The following is a 17144-nucleotide window of genomic DNA, read 5'->3' as shown; positions in this document are numbered from 1 at the left end:
ACTCAAGCTTAACTCAACGATATTCAAGGCAATGCAGGTGCAAACAAACCAACAGAACGCTATCAAAAAAAACCTCTCACATAATCATACACACATAACCCAATCACCAAACCCTCCTAAACTCCCTGCCTAAACCTGGTCTTCTCCGCCGCATACAAACTCAACTGCGTAATAGCCATACTCCCCAGAATCTCAAACACCGCAATATCCGCCCCCATCCTCTTCTCAAACCAATTCCGCAACTCCACCGCCACTAACGAATTGATCCCATTCACATGGATCGGTTTATGCGGGCTAATCTCCGCCACAGGGATGCCCAGGATCTGCGAAAGTTTCTTGACCAACCATTCTGCGATGTGGGCGCCGGCTTCCTCGACCGAGGGGCTTTGTTGTAAGATGCTTTGCACATCAGGTTGCTGCTGCGTGGTCTTCCCGCTGCCGCCTCCTGACGATTGCCCAGCCGCTTGAATGAGCTGGAAGTGTTTGAAAAACGGCCGTGACATCCAGTGCGGCACTTCGAGGCCCTTGCGCGCCATGCCGGCTGGGTTCTCGATCCCCACGACGATCTGCGCCTCGTCTGAGTGTGGTGATGGTATCGGTCGAGTCGGGTCGCAGTAATGGTCCAGAAGAGCGAGGAGGTCCGTCGGGCTGACGTCCTTGAAGTAGCCGAGTCGACGCAGCGAGTCAAGCATGCCGTCTGTCTCGGCAACTACGCCTTCCGACACCATCATGCCGAGGTCGATGGAGATGGCCTTCTCGCCGAGTCGCGTGCGGTAGCGCGCGAGCGCGTCTTTGTACGTGTTGCCGGCACAGTAGTTCGCTTGGCTGGTCGCGCCGAGGATGCCGCCGACGGAGGAGAAGAGGATGAAGAAGTCCATGCCTGAGGGGAGCTGGGCGTGGAGATTCCAAGAGCCGTGGGTTTTGGGGTGCGTGCCGGTGATGAAGTCGGAGTGGGTCATGTTCGTGAAGATGGCGTCCTGAAGGTGGTTGTTAGCTTAGTCGTCTGTTTTGGAGGGGTTTGGAGGCGATGTATGAGCATACCCGTAACACCATGGTGCATTGGATGCAGCCACGAATACGTGGCATATTCGGGCCGTACTGCGCCAGGACTCGCTGGAGGTCTTCAGCCTGCGTGATGTCGCAGACTGGGGCTTGGACGGAGGCGCCCGAGGCCGTGAGCTCTTCGATGAGTTGTCTGGATGACTGCGTCCGAACGCCGGAGCGTGAGAAGATCATCAGATTTCGCGCGCCTCTGCTGACCATCCAGCGACAGACGTTGCGGCCAAGACCACCGAAGCCTCCTGCTATCACGTAGGTTGCGTTGGCGTCAAAGGTGTAGGATGGGCGGTTTCGGACACGAGCCTGTGATAATGCATGAGTTGTCGGAAGGCAGAACTATTGTGTGGGAAGTAGGAACTTACAGTTACAGTCTGCTTCGGACGCAGATCAAGGACAACCTTGCCCATGTTCTGCTGCCCCTTCTGGAATTGCTGCAGGGCCTGGTCGAGTTGAGCTGCAGGGAAAGCCAGCGGGGGAGCTGCTCCTTTGACGGCTCCGCTAGAGATCAAGGACGCAAGGCTCTCAAGATGTTTTCGGACCAGCAACGGACGATGGCGCTGTAAGCTGGAAAGATTGAATGTTGAATTGGTGAGGCATTTCGTGGCCATCTCTTCGACCAAATGGTCTGATGGCATACTGCGCGCCAATCCGACATTGACGAGTCGGCCGAATGGCGCCAGGGCCTCGATGCAGTGATCAAGATCATCACCTTGCTCGAAGTTAAGCGCAACGTCGACACCGCGCGAAGTCAGGGTCGCAATTCGCTGGGGAAGTTCGGGATCATGCCTGGCAAGTACACAATTGGCTTCGATCTGGTAGGTTTCCCGCAACAGCGTAGATTCGTCCTCCGAGTCGACCGTAGCAATTACCCTTGCCCCAAGATGCTGGGCAATCTGCACCGCGATCTGTCCGACAGAGCTGGCTGCGTGATGCACGAGGACGGTCTCGCCGCCGGAGAGATTAGCCACGCCGGTCAACGCATGAAGCGCCGTCACACCGGCCGTGGGAAGGGCTGCAGCCTCAAGGAAGGACACAGATCCCGCCGGCAGACGCGCAGCACAGGATGCCTTGCATTTCAGTCCCGTAGTGCAAGCACCGGGAGTTCTCGCAAAGACCTTGTCCCCGACGGTAAACCCGCTGTGCGACCCTACCTGCCTGACAATACCAGCGCACTCGGAGAAGATAGCTTCGTCGCTATTCCGCCCCAAGGCGATGTTGTAGTCTTCAACGCAGACGCCAACAGCTTGGACCTCGATCAGAATCTCATCCGCCTCCAAAGATCCATCTGCATCGGAATCCCCAGTTTCCTCATACCCAATACTATTAATAATGCCCGGTGTCTTTATCACCGCCGTCAGAGGCATATTACCCACCTGGACCTCCTGTTCCTGGAACGGCGTGATCTTGGCCTCGTGGATCTTGTTCATATCCGGAGTCTGCACCACCCGAGGGATCTGCAGGAATCCGTCTCTCTCCTCATACTCGAACTCCATCTCATCCAGCGCCGAACTATTCGCCTGCCGAAGAACCGTCATCACCGAGCCCAGTCCATCATCGACCCTCTTGCTCAAGCTGCCGTCTAGGGCTAATCGCACGAACTTCAGCGTGCCGTTCTCCGAGCGCAGCGAGCGCGAGAACCCGTCCACCAGATGATACTCCGGACTATCAGACCGTTTCGCGTCCCTGGTTACCCACAGGATCGCGTCCGTGATCGATAGTGCTGTTTTCAACCGATCAAAGTCCTCGGATCCGATGTCTGCGAAAAAAGGCTGTTCGTATTCGAGTAGCGAGATGCAGAACCGGCCGTGCGCGTCGGCGGTGGACACGAACTCGGAGAACGTGTAGATATCGACTTGGACCCCCTCCGCTGTCGTCTCAATGTGCATCTTCAATCGCGCAGCGAAAATCTGTTGCGAGGAGGTGACTCCGTCCGTGAGGATAGCCAGGCGCGAAGGAACCTCTTCTTTAGGGCGCGGTGTTGCATCGTTCGCCGACGCAACGACGAAACTCGTATCGCAGTGCTCAGAAGAACCGGTTATAATGAAGTCGAGACCGTTGTAGGCGTTTTCCGTCAAATGTCGATGTAGACTATCCTTAGAGTAGGACCCACCCAATGGACGACCGGAGTTGGGGGCTCGGCCCCATGTAGAGAGCAGAGTTGTTGCGAGAACGGTTCTCAATTGAGGTGATGCGATGACGCCGAAGAGGATGAGATGACCGCCTCTGTTTAGTCAGGTATCAGTGACGCTCTAATCTGGTAATCTAGAAAAGTGAGTTGACTTACGGCTTGAGAAGTCTTCGGATATTTCGAAGTGCGTTACTGAGATCGGGTGTCGAGTGAAGAAGCTAGAATAGGGCAATGAGTTTCCTAGTCATAGAATAGAAGTACAATCTACTTACTGAAGTCGCAACAACAATGTCATAGGAGCCATCGTCAAATCCCTGGTCGACAGGATCGTTTTCGATATCCAGGACCTGGAACTGGACGCGGTCAGACAAACCCGAGAGCCGTTCCTCGGCCCTCTTCAGGTCTTCCGGGCCTCGTTCAGTGTAGTCATACTGAGCCCACAGGGCCTGACCAGATTTGGATAGAATTTCTGCGCAAGGGGCAGTATCCTGCCAGCCGCCGCCGATGTCTAGGATTTTCATGAGCGGGTTCTTGTGCGCTAGGGCAGATAAGAACGCCTCCAATGGTTTTCCGAGATGTTCACTGGCCAGTCGCTCGTTTAGATACGCCTGGATGGTCTCATCCTGGGACTCCTGAGACTCGGGATGAGAGAACGTCGTGCCTTGCTGGAGGAAGTTCAAGAGCTGCTGCCCCCGCGAGACGTAGAACTCCCCGGTCTTGTTGGCGGCTCTGATTTCCTCCTCCAGGGCTACGCGGGTGCTGGGATCGTGGATACCGTTCGTCTTTGGGCGCATGATTGCATTCTCGCTGTCCTTCACATGAGTCTCGTCTGTGATATATCCGGCAAGTTGCTTGGGAATACCATCCGGCCAGGACGGGTGAAGGGCCTCTTGGATTTCGTGCACGTAAGACCGCATGAGGAGTGAGAGACGACTATCAAATCCAGAGAGAGTAGAATCAGGCTTCGGCGTTGCTTGTGCGCAAAGCTGTGCAAGTTGCTCGTTGTCCATCAACGTGACATCTGGCTGCCATTTCAAATAGCTTAGTAGGTGCCTGTCCTTGTCATCGGACGATTCCAGGCCCTCGGCCTGCGAGACGAACGTCGTCTGATATCCGTCCATATACGACAGCACTTTATCGCCTCCTTCCGACATCACGACGACATTTGATTGGGTCCCGCGGAAACCGTTCAGTGCAGATCGAGTACTCGCTCGCAGTGGCGCACTCTGCCCAGACGAAGAGGCGTCCGCAGAGATGAACAGCTTCCGGACATAAGAGGGCACCATGGCCGGGATGTCGCGCGCGCCTCCCTCATTCAGAGCCGGGAAGACCAGTTGGAATAGTCCATCCAGGACCGATGGATGCATGACATATGGTTTGAGATCGACGTTCGCCGACTCAATGATCCGCGCGTCATTGGAAAATGGTCGAACTTGCGCCACGGCGGCGCCGTTTTTGTCGATCCGCACGTCGCTCAAAGTTTGGAAGATGGGGCCGTAGTTGACGCCGTTGTCACGAATGGAGTTGTAGACGCGGGTGATTTGTGCGTCTTCGGTGCAACTTCGAATAATGGATAGGAGCTCCGCGTTGTATCGTGCTGGATCGATTGCCTGTACTTGCGGTCGAATGGAACCACGGCAGTGTTCCAGCCATTCGGACGTATAGGTGAGGATTCGAAATTTGTACCAGGGTTGAGCATGGGGGTTTCTAGTTTCTTGCTTGGTCAAGGATACTTGGGTTTCGATTCCTGGGCTGGCGGGTGGGACTTGGAGGGCGTTGAGGAAGTGGACGTCGCGGATGTCGAAGCCGGTGATGGTGATGTCGCTGCTGCTGTAAAGTTGTCGAACGCCTTCGATCGCCATAGAGAGCATCGCTGCACCAGGGAGAAGGATGTCGCCGCTGATCTGTTTCATTGTCAATTTTTGACCATGCGCGCAAGAGAGGCGAACACTTGAAGTGGTTCTTACCTGATGATCCTCCAGCCACGGAAGTTTCTCTAGGTCAATGATGTTACGCCAGCGCGAATCCTGGGCGGTGGAATCTACCGTCAATGTACCCAGAAGCTCGTGTGGAAGATGCTTTCTGAATCGGAATGCAGAGCTCTGTCGATCTTCAAACCAGTAACTCTTAGAGTGATTGAACGGGTATTCCGGGAGATCTGTCCGCACAGGCCTTGGTGTTGCATTGTCGATGCCATTAGCTTTGAGTAGATTGACCGGATAACCGAAACCCCAAAGGCGCCCGACAGCTTCCAAGATCGCTCTTGATGCATCTTTCTGACGGTTCAAGGTCGCCGTATAGTTGAGACGATCCTGAGCGCGCGCCTTGGTGAGAATCTCCTTCAACGGGCCCTGTAGGGTGGAGTGGGGGCCGATCTCAACAAGCATGTTGATGCCGGATAGCGTCTGCGGTTTCCTGGAGGTAAGTTGTATTCGCGGTGGTTTGCCCGATTGAACGGCCAGAAGAGACACCGCTGGCGAGAACCGGACTTGTGAGACGAGATTCTGCACCCAGTAGTCAGGATCACACAGCATGCGTGGCCGGGCGATAGTGCCTGTCACGCTGGAGATCATAGGGATTAGATCGTGCTGCACGGGGTCCCTGTCGATATGGCTCAGTGCGAGTCGGTATTCCTCTTTAACGGCTTCCATGAAAACGGAATGATATGCAACGTTGACTCGAAGCTTGCGACAGAAATGCTTGCCCTCTTCGAGCCAATCTTGGATGAGCGCAAGCTGGTCGGCGTCTCCGGTTAGCGTGAGACTCTGGGGACTGTTGTGGCAGCCGATCTGGACTCGAGGCGTCTCGGTGTACTCGCTCAGCCGGTCGATGAAGGGTTTGATATCTGGCTCACTCATGGCCACCGCAAGCATGCCCTGTGACGCGGAGTGAAGTTTAGGGAGTTTCTGCGCAATGCGACCTCGGTGGAAGGCAATTGTCAGTGCTGTTACGTCGCTGATAACACCTGCACAGTAACTATTTCACAGTTAGCTTCCGGTACATCATGGTGGAAGAAGACATACGCTGCCGCAATCTCCCCAGACGAGTGGCCTACAACGGCGGCCGGGACGACGTTCACAGACTTCAGGAAGTCGACTATCGCAATCTGAATTGCAGTCGTCACCGTCTGACTGTGTTCCGGTTCATTCATCGGAGACGAGGGATTCGAGAGGAATTCTGCGTCCATCAGTCAGCCGTCTCTAGCTTTTGTTAGTTTTTTTTATGATGTCAGCCCACCTCGCAAAGAGCAGCCATATCCCAGGCCATGCAGAATCTTCTCGATTTCCGTCAACCGCGATTGGAAGAACGGGAATGCCAGCAACCCATGCCCCATCTTCGGATACTGTGCGCCCTGACCCGTGAAGACGAAAGCGAGCGATCCCGGTTCGCTGTTCGCTTTCGTCGGCTTCGCGCTCCATTTCTCCAGCGATCCGAGATCCTCGCTATTATCTGTAACTGCGTATGAGCGCCAGGCGTAATTCGTTCGTTTGGCGGTTAGCGTATATGCCATTTCTGGGATGAGCGATGACGGAGATGCTTGTCTCTTTCCGGGACGCACGAAGTCATTGAATGAATCCAGCATCGTGTTGAGTGTCGTTTCGTCGGCCGCAGACCAAACCATTAGTTGCGGCGGTTGAACTGCGTCCATTGATCGTGACGGGCCTTCTAGACGGGGTTTCTTGAGTGGACGTTCGTACTCAATGTCTTCCATATCTGTCGTGCGATGGAGCCCGTCAATCCCACGCTCTTCTAGGTAATGCAGGGCGTCGTCAAGAACGACCACGGCGTTGGAACCTCCAAATCCAAAGGAGTTGACCTGTTGATCATCAATAACGTGTCACCTTCCCCCTGGGGTAACCGCGACTCACGCAAGCACGTCTCAGGCCTGAATCCGGCCATGGCATCGAGACCGTAGGGAACTAAACAGATATATCAGCCTCCAACCCCGCACAACCAAGAACCGCGAATTCCTCACCCGAATCCTCAAATTCTTCGTATCGATCCTCGGATTGACCTTCTCCAGTCCTGCATTCGGCAAAATCACACCCCTCTCCAGCATGAGAATCGTCTTCAACAAGCCCGCCATGCCACTCCCTCCTTCCAAATGGCCGATATTCGATTTCACAGCCCCGACATACAACGGCTCCTCGTCCGACCGGAATTCCCTAAACGACCTCCCAATTGCCCCCGCCTCCGTCGGGTCCCCCAGCGCCGTGCCGGTACCATGTGCCTCGAAAAACCGCACTGGCCGCATGTCTAATCGCGCGCGCGCAAACGTCTCCTCGATCAGCGCCTGTTGCGCCACGCCGCTGGGTTGTGTGATACCACCGGGCGTGCGGCCGTCCTGGTTCAGTCCTGTGGCGCGGATCACGGCGCGAATGGTGTCGCCGTCTTTCACCGCGGCGGAGAGCTTTTTTAGTACGACGACCCCGAACCCGTCGCCGCGCGCGTAGCCGTTGGCTTTATGGTCGAAGCTCTGACACCGGCTGTCGCTAGATAGGAAGCCCATGTTGGACATGATGAGCATGAAGTCAGGGTGGAAGACGAGGTTGCAGCCGCCGACGAGGGCCTAGAAGTTCATCAGCTAGTTCTTATATTATTTTCTCGGGAGATCACAGTCCCTACCATTTGCGAAGTCCCGTTATGTAAATCGCCACACGCGATATGAAGCGCACTCAAACTGCTCGAACACGCCGAGTCAAGATTCATGCTCGGACCCTTGAAATCGTAGAACCAGCTGATGCGATTGGCCAGCATCGAACCCGACAGGCCCGTCGCGGCACATTGGGGCAGGTTATCAGGCGCATCCATCAGCACGCTCTTATAGTCATCCGTGAAGGTAGCGGTATACACGGACGTCCTACTCCCGCGACACCGCGTGATGGGAATCCCGCTATTTTCTAACGCGCGATATGACGTCTCCAACATGATGCGCTGTTGGGGGTCCATGGCTTCGGCCTCGGCCGGGGTGATGGAGAAGAAAGGGGCGTCAAAGAGGCCTAAGTCGCCATTAAGGAAATGGCCTCCACGAAGCGGCATCTACAGTGTCATCAAGTCAGGTGATATGCCTCAACAGATCGGGAGGTGAAGGGATGAAGGACAAACCGTGCCGTTCATTGCCCCTTTGCGTCCATGGAACGCGTCGATGTTAAATTTCGTGGACGGAAAGTCGGTCATGGCGTTTTTGCCCTGACTGAGCATTTCCCAGAAGGACTCGGTCGAGTCAGCATCTTGAGGGAATCTCAACGAGAAGCCGACCACGGCGATCGGATCGTCGTCGGTCTGCATCGTGAGGATAAATTAAACAATAAAAGTAGGTTTTTAAAAAATATACTAGAATAGAAAACCGGACCATAAAAATAGACTGCAAAAAAACCAACAGGGGGGGAAAGACCCCCAAGGATACCCTGGCTGGAGCGACTAAATTAGCGACCGACCGGGGGGTCGCGTGGCCGGGCAATATGGAGTATATAAGTGAAGAATGAAAGGATCGAACTAAAAGATGAAGGGGCCCCTTTCGCCGGGATTTCCTAACCTCCTTGAGACATCAGACAGGACTCACAGGAGTTGTGGGAAAGTTTGTGGTTACTGGCTAGTCGTTCTCGAACTTTCGAACGGACCATCTCTCATTTCCGGAAGAAATGGGAAGTTTAAACAGCACCGCCCACTTTGTAAGGTTTAAGCGATAACTCTGCTTTATTAATTCCACATGGCCGGGTGACGATATGCGACTCCAGAGCCGGTTTGTCCTGCAGGGCTCGGCCTTTTTTTTACTTTAATGCTACGTCTTTACGTATTAGTGCTTGGATTATTCTTGATTCCCTCTTGATCTGTGCACCGTGCCACTTTGGTCTCGGACATCCCCCTCCAACCGTCCTACCATGCGTTTCCTCTGTTTACACGGCCAAGGGACGAGCAGCGATGTATGTTATCCATCTCGATATCTCCTACATGGCCTACTAGAATGATCCTGATTCATGACCACAGGTTCTCAAAACCCAACTCGGTTCGTAAATCCGGACTTTTTTTTCTCCTGTTTTCTTCTCCCCGAGGACTGACACCGACTCCACCATGTTAGCCTCTCTACGATACCAGCTAGACGCGACGGACAGCCACGAGTTCGACTTCATCGACGGCGCGGTGCTCTGGCCACCCGCACGCGGTATTCGCGAAGTCTTCGGCGACGAGGTGGAGAGTTTCTCCTACTTTGACGAATCAGCCGCCAGCATCCTCGGAGCCGTGGTCGATCTGGCGCAGTACATCGACTCCCATGGGCCGTTTGACGGGGTGATCGGCTTCTCCCAGGGCGCTGTATTGGCTGCCACGCTGATCATCGCGCAGACAGAGTCCCAGAGAGGGACGGTGACACAAACACAACCACAACCACCCTCATTTCCGACGGAGACACAGACACAGAGTCTGCAGACACACGGATCCCGTCCCAGTCCAAGTCCGACTCCGACGGTGGATGAGGATGTGGATCCTTCGACCCATCTGCCTCGGCTGCCACCCTTCCGTTGCGCGGTTTTCCTCTGCGGCGGGCTGCCGTTTGCCTGGGAGGCATTGAAAAGGGGGCGCGTGGAACTGATCACGCCGTCGTCGTTGTGCGACCGGCCGCTCGTCGAGATTCCCGTCGTGAACTGCTGGGCCGCCCACGACGAGGATTATCCGGGTATGGGCCCGCCACTGTCGCGCTTGTGTGCGCCGGAGGTCAACGAGCAGGTGATTCACGGGGCTGGACACGCTGTGCCCTCGGAGGGGGATGATCTCATAGCATTGGTGGCCGCGGTGAGAGCAACTTTCGAGCGAGTCAGGTGAAAAGGGAAAAAGGAGGGGCAAGAGTCAAGGTTTTTGATTTGTCTTTTTTCTCTCCGACTCTCCGATACGTTTGGAGAGGATTTCGTTAGGGTTGTAACCTGTACATTCCAAATTCCAATAGACGGCATGGTCATTTCGTCAAGTTCACCCTGTCCAGCCAGTCAGGAGAGTCGTCGGGCTCCGTTTTCCCACCCGGGTTAATCTAACTAATCCTCCAGGAGTAATTGACTCTGGACTTGTGTCGCGCCATGTATCGATTCGTATCTAGCGTCTGTAAAACTGCAACACTGTGGAGACGCTGCTCGCTTGGCGTGGTCAGTCCGTGTCCGTTGCCATGGGCTAAGAATACATAAGGCAATAAGCCACCGTCTGACAGCCCATGCCGTGCCGTGCCCTTTGCCTTCTGGATCTTCTGGCGCTGCGTGGAGTGGAATCTCAATCTGCAAGTGAATTCTTCAGAGTACACTCGGAGTAGTGATCAGCAACGGCATTAGGATTCTGTCCTTGTCCTGCTTGGCCTTTCGCGATGCTAACCATTCTGAGACAGGGCTGGAGTATTCCCGACTTTGTGCCCCCACGGATTGATGTTTATCTTCGGGGCCAAGATGTTCAGGGATATATAAAGAGCCAGCACCGCGAATGAAAGCGACTACTACCTGGGAGACCCTGGCCTCACCTCGGTTGGGCCCCGACTCGTGGCGAAACTTCGAGACGAGACGCGGAAGATCTGCGTGGATGCATGGATCGTCTTGGTCGTCACCATGTGTTGATTGTTGATTTGCACGATCGGCTATGCCGGATACCATGCTATGATGCTACCGAACCCCTCACTTCGCAGCTCAGCTCACATGCATCGATGTCTTCTACACCGACGGAGTACACCCTTTCGGCCCCCTCCCTGCCTACCTTACAGATCGCTCTTGTATATCGCCACCTCCTCCCCGTGAATCCACGCCCTTGCGTAAATGATCTCCGTCGTCGTCGTTTTCGTCTTCGCACCGGTTTCGCCTATTTGCCTATGCGCGCAGAACGTCTCCGTCGCTATCGCCGTCGCCGACAACTGCATCGACCAGATCAAATCCTACTACGGGAGCACCATCTTCAGGGATATCGATAGTGGCGAGAAAAGAATACCATGGGCCTTGAAAACGGAGGGGATGGACGACACGACCTCTAAGCATCCAAATTCCCGCCCCAAAGACTAAGACCGAAAGCGACAGAGAGTGATCTTGCCCGTGTCCGTATATGAGGGAGAACGCGAGAACGCGAGAAAGAGAGGGAAAAAAAAAAGAGAGAGAAACAGAGGAAAACGGAAAAGACAATATACTAACCCGTCCCGTCCTTGTCCATAGTATCTCGTCCGCATCACCAACATCCGTCCCGTCTCCTCTCCCTCGTCGCGATCGAGTTCAATTCAACCAACATCACATCATGCGCGTACACGCCCCGTGAAGGTGAAAAAAAGATCATCCCGTCTATCGAAAACGCCGCTGGCCCGTCATCTGCGCCTGTTTGCCGAACTCACGCCATCCCAGGATCTTTGGTACGCGCTCGGCATACGAAGAAGACGAGCGACGAGCGACGAGCGACGAGAACACCTATGAGCAGTTGATCTCGGACAGGGAGGAACTCCGTCCCCTCCATGGGGGGAAACGTGGATGATACGGCGGGGCTGATGGACCGAAGAAAACCAAGAATGGGAATGAAACGAACGAGACGAGTGAAAACTTGGTTCGGGCCACGCATCCGTGTGATGTTGTTCTATATTGGGTTCGCATAGCACGGGGCTCGGCGTTGAGAGAGATGGGAATTGGAATGACGCGTAGACCACGCCTCTTTCATTAGGATGCGCAGAGAACTTCCCTTTGTTACTGGTTCTGGGACATTGGGAGTCTTGCACCGTGTTGGACTTAAAAGGTGAAATGTAGACATGTCTGTAGTCTGTAGATGCTTGAGGGAAAGGATGCGTAGGATTTTATTGTTCGCTCTCTATAACCAACTTCATTAACATGATGACATCATCCCTTTCTACATGTATCAACATCCATGAATTCTTCATTCACGTGGAGATCGAAGGCATTCATCGAATCACTTTATTATTCTTCATTATCCGGCGGTCGCCTCCCTCTAACATTCCATAAGCTACATAATGGATGGATTGACTAACATGGTCTACATTATTTGCAACACAAGAGGATTCCTAAATAGGAAGGTAGTCCCATATTGGACGGGACCATCGCGTGTTCGAAGGTGACGGCCGAATACACCTTTTCTACAGATTTGTTTCGTTGTAGTCAGATACCAATGCTCGATAGGAATCGTAGGACTAGACTCGATTGGGTAGGTGAGAGTGTAGTAGACCCTGAAATCGAAGCAAATCTTCCAGGGTCTAAATAACAACAATCAAAAGTCTCTGCAATAGTTTCGATTTTGATTACGCTAAACCGCTTGACAAACAATCAATCGATCGTGTTTTGCAACCAACGTCGCAAAACACCGCTACTGATGAACGGACACGGTGCTAATGCTGTGCTAAATACATGAATATGAACATGAAATGAACAAGATCCAAATCAACCTCCTCCTGCCTGCCCCCCTTCGTCAATCGAGTAGGCAGTATACTTGCTACCTGGGATTCCGCTCATCCACCGCGGCGTCTTCCACCAACTGGACCATCTCCCGGGGCAAGGTGAGAAAGATGGAATGCCCCGTGTCAAAGTCCAATAGCCGCAACTCGACGCCGTCCTCGCGGACCTTCTTCAGCATGATGTCCTGGTACACCCGCGGGACGGAGTAGTCGTTCTGCGTAAGGACATACGTCGCCGGGATCTTCCTCCAGGCGTCGCCCTCCGCAGGGGTCATGAAGATCTCGTGCGGCGCGCGCACCAGATGCGACAGACACTCGTCGATCAGGGCGCGGTCGACGCCGCCGAGGAACATGAGTACCGGGTCGACAGGGAAGGTGGTCCCGTCGTCGGAGTTCGCAACCCACTGCGGCCAGAGATGCATCATGCCGGCTTCCTGGCAGACGCTGAGCACGGAGGCGCCCGGGCGCACGATGTAGGCGCACAGGTAGATCAGGTGCACGACGCCGCCGGGGAGGTTCTGCGCCTGGCGCTCGGGCCAGGTTAGGTCGGCGACGGCGTCGGTGCCGATCATGCCGCCGTAGGAGTGCATGAGCATCATGACGCGCTGGCCGGCGTTGACGAGGGGCTCGACGGTGCGACGCACGGCGGCCACGTCGTCGGCATAGCCGGCGACGGGCGGGCGAATGAGGCTACAGGAGGGCAGCTGCGGGCAGTAGACGGTGAATCCGTGCGCCGTCAGATCGTCGATGTAACGGCGATAGCTGGGGCGCGTGTGCCAGGCCCCGTGGACGAGGACGATCGTTGGTTTGACGGCGGTCATTGGAGGGGTTTTATTTTTTGTTTTTTAAGATCCGAGGAGAGAGGAGGGAGGGAGGGAGAGAATTAGGGTTTAAACGGTTGTGTTATAGAGTAGGGACTAGTAGAGTCATAGATGTGGTAGACTATAATAAACAACCGGCGGGGTGGAGGACAAAAAAGTCGTGTCGAGGTGTCACCCCTCTTTTTATGTACGAGTCAGCAAATTTAGACCACTTCCAACGGTAAAAACAGAGGTAAAAAGGGCCAACTACGGAGTACGGAGTCACCCTAAGTTTAAAGCACTAAAAGTTCCCCTACGGAGTCCCTACCATTTGTAAGCCTAAGCTAGAAGTGCTTAGCTCTGAACTTCTGATAGCGAGTCCGACGCGACTGCAAAGCACCCTTGTTCAACAGGCAAGTAGCGCTGGCACTTGACACCGACAAGGTATAATCATTAATCAATAATCAATCAGTGCGGTCAGCCCCGACGCTGGAAATGCAGCCCCAAACAAGGACGGACATTAGTGCGAAGGGGCCGGACAAGGAGTCAAGGACCAGACAGCCCGTGGTTCTAGATGAACTGATCTGACAGGCAGACCATCTGGTCGGAGGGTGAAGCCACAACCGACACTAAGAAGATCTTTTCCCAAGAATCAACGATCGTGTTCGAGCGGAACTCCGTGTCCCCCACCGTGCACAAGTGTACAAGTGTACAAGTGTACAAGTGTACAAGCTACAAGGTCAAGACCCTACTCCGTCCGGACTCCAGGACTCAAATTTGTCAGGAAATTGTCATCCCGAATTGGCCCCCAACGACTTCAGTGGGTCCTGCCAGCCCGAAGGCGCCCGATCGGCATTAATTGCTGACTGCGTGGAGGGGTTGTCCATTCTTTGTTTGTTCCGACCAGAGAGACCACACTGACCAGACTCGCGATGGACGCGTTATCGCCTCTCGGCTTCTCCTCATCGACGTTGCATTTCCCCATTCCGGTCCTGCCTTAACGGTCCGTGGATCTCGGTCTAACTGAAGGAGGGGTTCCTTGCATGCAGCCATTGAACGAGTGGGTTGTTTTTTTTTCTATCCTAAATTAAAAGGTCTCGCATTGCGGGGTACAATCTCTAGGGATCCAGATCCTACCAACACGCCACCAACAATGGGCTCATCTGTCACCAATGACCAGTATCTGCTGAGCAGAGACTACATCGATTGCTCCAGGTATGGGGCCTCTCTAGCTCTCTTAATTACCCGACTAGACGGACCTAACGATCGCTAGACTCAATTTGCAGCATTCGTTATGGACGCAGATGTTCGGATACCTCCTTCACCCCGACATCGACACAACCAACAAGGATCTTAAAATCGCCGACGTCGGCACCGGAACAGGGTGAGACTGGAGACCTCATCTCCTCCCTCGCACTGCTATCGCTTCTAGTTCTAATCCCTTCAGAGCATGGCTCACCGACCTAGCGCCGCACCTCCCACCGACCTGCCAATTAGACGGATATGACCTCGACATCGCGCAGGCACCGCCGACCGAGTGGCTCCCGCCTAATATGCGACTGCGCACCTGGGATGCCTTCTCCCCGGTCCCCGAAGAGCTGGTCGGCCAGTACGACATCGTGCATATTAAATTATTCGTGTTTGTCGTAAAAGGCGACCCGACAGCCTTGCTACGGAATTTGCTCGCTCTACTAAGTCCGCCTAATACCCACCCTACCTAACCCTTTCCTGCTCCGGTCTCAACCTACCTCCACAACGGTCGCATCAATCTAACACACCGTCTCTCTCCTACAGAACCCGGTGGCTACCTCCAATGGGCCGAAGTCGACGTTCCCGGCATGAAATACACCAAAACCAACCCCTCCGTCTCCGACGAATCCATGCAACAGCTCTTCAAAATGACCGCGTCCCAGGACCCCCGACTCATCCCCGCCTGGCCGGACCAGCTGCCCGAGATATTTGCTAAGGAAGGTCTCCTCGACGTCAAGGCGCATCGCGTCAAGGCGGACCCGCACCTCGAGTACGCAATGCATCACTGCAACCTGATGATTTACGATATGATTGCGCAGCGCGCGGCGAACGGCGCCAAGGCTAAGGAGATCATGGAGTTGGTGCCTAAGGCGGCGGCGGAGAGTCGGAAGGGGGCTATGTTTGCGTTTCCGAGAATTACGGTCGTGGGGAGGAAGGCTTGAGGCTGGATGCCGATACTGGGATGGGCTGGTTGGCGCTGGCTGATTGTGATGTGAGGCACTGTACATACGTACTTGTACTTGCGTACATACACGCCTGTGAGATGGAGTCTTGCTGGGTGAGACTTTCTCAGGTATTTGGTTTTTCTTTTCGTTGCCTGCTTCAATGCCAGAAATTGCCGATCACCAATAACAGATCCTATACCGATGCATCCAGACACAGCCAGGAGACGCCGAGCAGAGAAGACTCGCTTTACTCTTACCCTAGCACTATCAAAGAGACTACTCCGATCGGAAGGATGCACCGAAGTCCAGTACTTCATTCTGATCCACCCGCTGTTAATTCCGGGATCAAACCAACAACTAACCCTCCCTGGGCTCTCCCTGATTTGTCCCTTCACCAACAGCCAAGCACGCACGTCCGAACATGAACCAACAACCAACACTCGCCAGATCAGATAAAGAATTCCCTAGCTCTGTACATTGTACATACTCAAATAAGTACTACCTAAGCCCCGTCCTTTGTCTCCCACGGCCTACAGTCCACAGCTCACGCTGATAGTAATATGCCATACAACTGGATTAAAAGCGCTCGCCCTCCCGAGTTCCCATAAGTACCGCAGATAGATAGATATCTCCAATCCCAGGACTAGATCCATCTTACTGACCCGGCCACAGACAGAGACACGGACACAGGGATAGGCACAGGGGCAGGGGCTGGGGGCAGAGACAGGGACAAGAAAAACTAACATATCTAATCAACAACGCGGGACGGAACCATTTCATGCCGACTCCTAGACGAAGATCTCGATCAGGGGAGGGAGTTGTTCGAGACGAACGTTTGGGGTGCGAATCACACGAGAGGCAGACCTAACCACCCCCACCTATCTACCCAGCAACCTACGCCACCTCCAGACGCTCCCTCTCGAACTCATCGCCGAAACCCTACGTCTAGAACTCCAGCCCTTCAAAATCCGCGTGCTATCGATCGTAACCGGGGCCGTACAGACGCTGGGCCAGACATATTTCGGTGACTTCAAGCTCCCCGAGAACTCTCTCTACAAAGCCATTGAAGACACTGTAGCCGCGAGAGAACGTAGAGTAGATGGTCGCGGAAGAATGGATCAGATGAGCTATGCGGAGGAGGTCGTTTCGGCGATTGTGGGTGGGAAGTCGGGGATGGTGTGGTGTGGGGAGAATGCGGAGGCGACGAGGTTTGTGGTGACGAATCCGAATGTTCCGGATGGTGTTATGGTAGGCTTTTTCTTTCCTTGTTGAGTGGATAGAGGGTTGGGTGATGGTTGATTGCTGATGCTGAGGGGTTCTAGGACCAGGGTGTTGTTCAAGGTACTGGGTTGGATGTTTTGGCTGGGAAGTTGGAATGATGGGTCTTTGCCCGGGGGTAACATTTCATATCATTGGAATATGATCATGACATGAACTCGGTGAATTTGCAATCAGACGCCGTTTCAGATGCTCAGAAGATCGTATACCGTCATCAACGCTTGGAGAAAAGAGAGAAATCTGTAGTTATACATGCCGTAACATATACACCCGCTATG

General features: G+C 54.1%; 6 protein-coding genes across 6 annotated transcripts; 4 read left to right on the top strand and 2 right to left on the bottom strand.

Annotated features, from left to right (window-relative positions):
* Nucleotides 1-116: 116 nt before the first annotated feature.
* Nucleotides 117-8476, bottom strand: LDX57_007512 (type I polyketide synthase; the record flags this gene model as incomplete). The annotated part of the gene is made up of 12 exons (XM_046089229.1): nucleotides 117-977; nucleotides 1042-1362; nucleotides 1422-3282; nucleotides 3344-3405; nucleotides 3460-5091; nucleotides 5155-6163; nucleotides 6211-6364; nucleotides 6425-7004; nucleotides 7057-7107; nucleotides 7164-7757; nucleotides 7814-8227; nucleotides 8294-8476. The coding sequence occupies 12 exons, from the start codon at nucleotides 8474-8476 to the stop codon at nucleotides 117-119; spliced, it is 7722 nt and encodes a 2573-aa protein (XP_045945199.1).
* Nucleotides 8477-9069: 593 nt separating this feature from the next.
* Nucleotides 9070-10006, top strand: LDX57_007511 (uncharacterized protein; the record flags this gene model as incomplete). The annotated part of the gene is made up of 3 exons (XM_046089228.1): nucleotides 9070-9111; nucleotides 9176-9194; nucleotides 9267-10006. 3 exons carry the CDS (start codon nucleotides 9070-9072, stop codon nucleotides 10004-10006), a joined length of 801 nt encoding a protein of 266 aa, XP_045945198.1.
* A 965-nt stretch (nucleotides 10007-10971) lies between these two features.
* LDX57_007510 (uncharacterized protein) lies at nucleotides 10972-11211 on the top strand (the record flags this gene model as incomplete). Its single annotated transcript, XM_046089227.1, has 1 exon — nucleotides 10972-11211. The coding sequence occupies one exon, from the start codon at nucleotides 10972-10974 to the stop codon at nucleotides 11209-11211; it is 240 nt and encodes a 79-aa protein (XP_045945197.1).
* A 1272-nt stretch (nucleotides 11212-12483) lies between these two features.
* LDX57_007509 (alpha/beta hydrolase) lies at nucleotides 12484-13673 on the bottom strand. Its single transcript, XM_046089226.1, has one exon. The coding sequence runs from the start codon at nucleotides 13412-13414 to the stop codon at nucleotides 12632-12634; it is 783 nt and encodes a 260-aa protein (XP_045945196.1). The 5' UTR covers nucleotides 13415-13673; the 3' UTR covers nucleotides 12484-12631.
* An 873-nt stretch (nucleotides 13674-14546) lies between these two features.
* LDX57_007508 (uncharacterized protein) lies at nucleotides 14547-15585 on the top strand (the record flags this gene model as incomplete). The annotated part of the gene is made up of 4 exons (XM_046089225.1): nucleotides 14547-14608; nucleotides 14667-14777; nucleotides 14841-15088; nucleotides 15188-15585. 4 exons carry the CDS (start codon nucleotides 14547-14549, stop codon nucleotides 15583-15585), a joined length of 819 nt encoding a protein of 272 aa, XP_045945195.1.
* A 1125-nt stretch (nucleotides 15586-16710) lies between these two features.
* LDX57_007507 (uncharacterized protein) lies at nucleotides 16711-16967 on the top strand (the record flags this gene model as incomplete). Its single annotated transcript, XM_046089224.1, has 2 exons — nucleotides 16711-16836; nucleotides 16911-16967. 2 exons carry the CDS (start codon nucleotides 16711-16713, stop codon nucleotides 16965-16967), a joined length of 183 nt encoding a protein of 60 aa, XP_045945194.1.
* Between the last annotated feature and the right edge of the window lie 177 nt (nucleotides 16968-17144).

Source organism: Aspergillus melleus (assembly GCF_016097325.1).
Source record: "Aspergillus melleus strain CBS 546.65 chromosome Unknown contig4, whole genome shotgun sequence".
NCBI lineage: Eukaryota > Fungi > Ascomycota > Eurotiomycetes > Eurotiales > Aspergillaceae > Aspergillus > Aspergillus melleus.
This window is presented reverse-complemented; position numbering and strand designations above follow the sequence as displayed.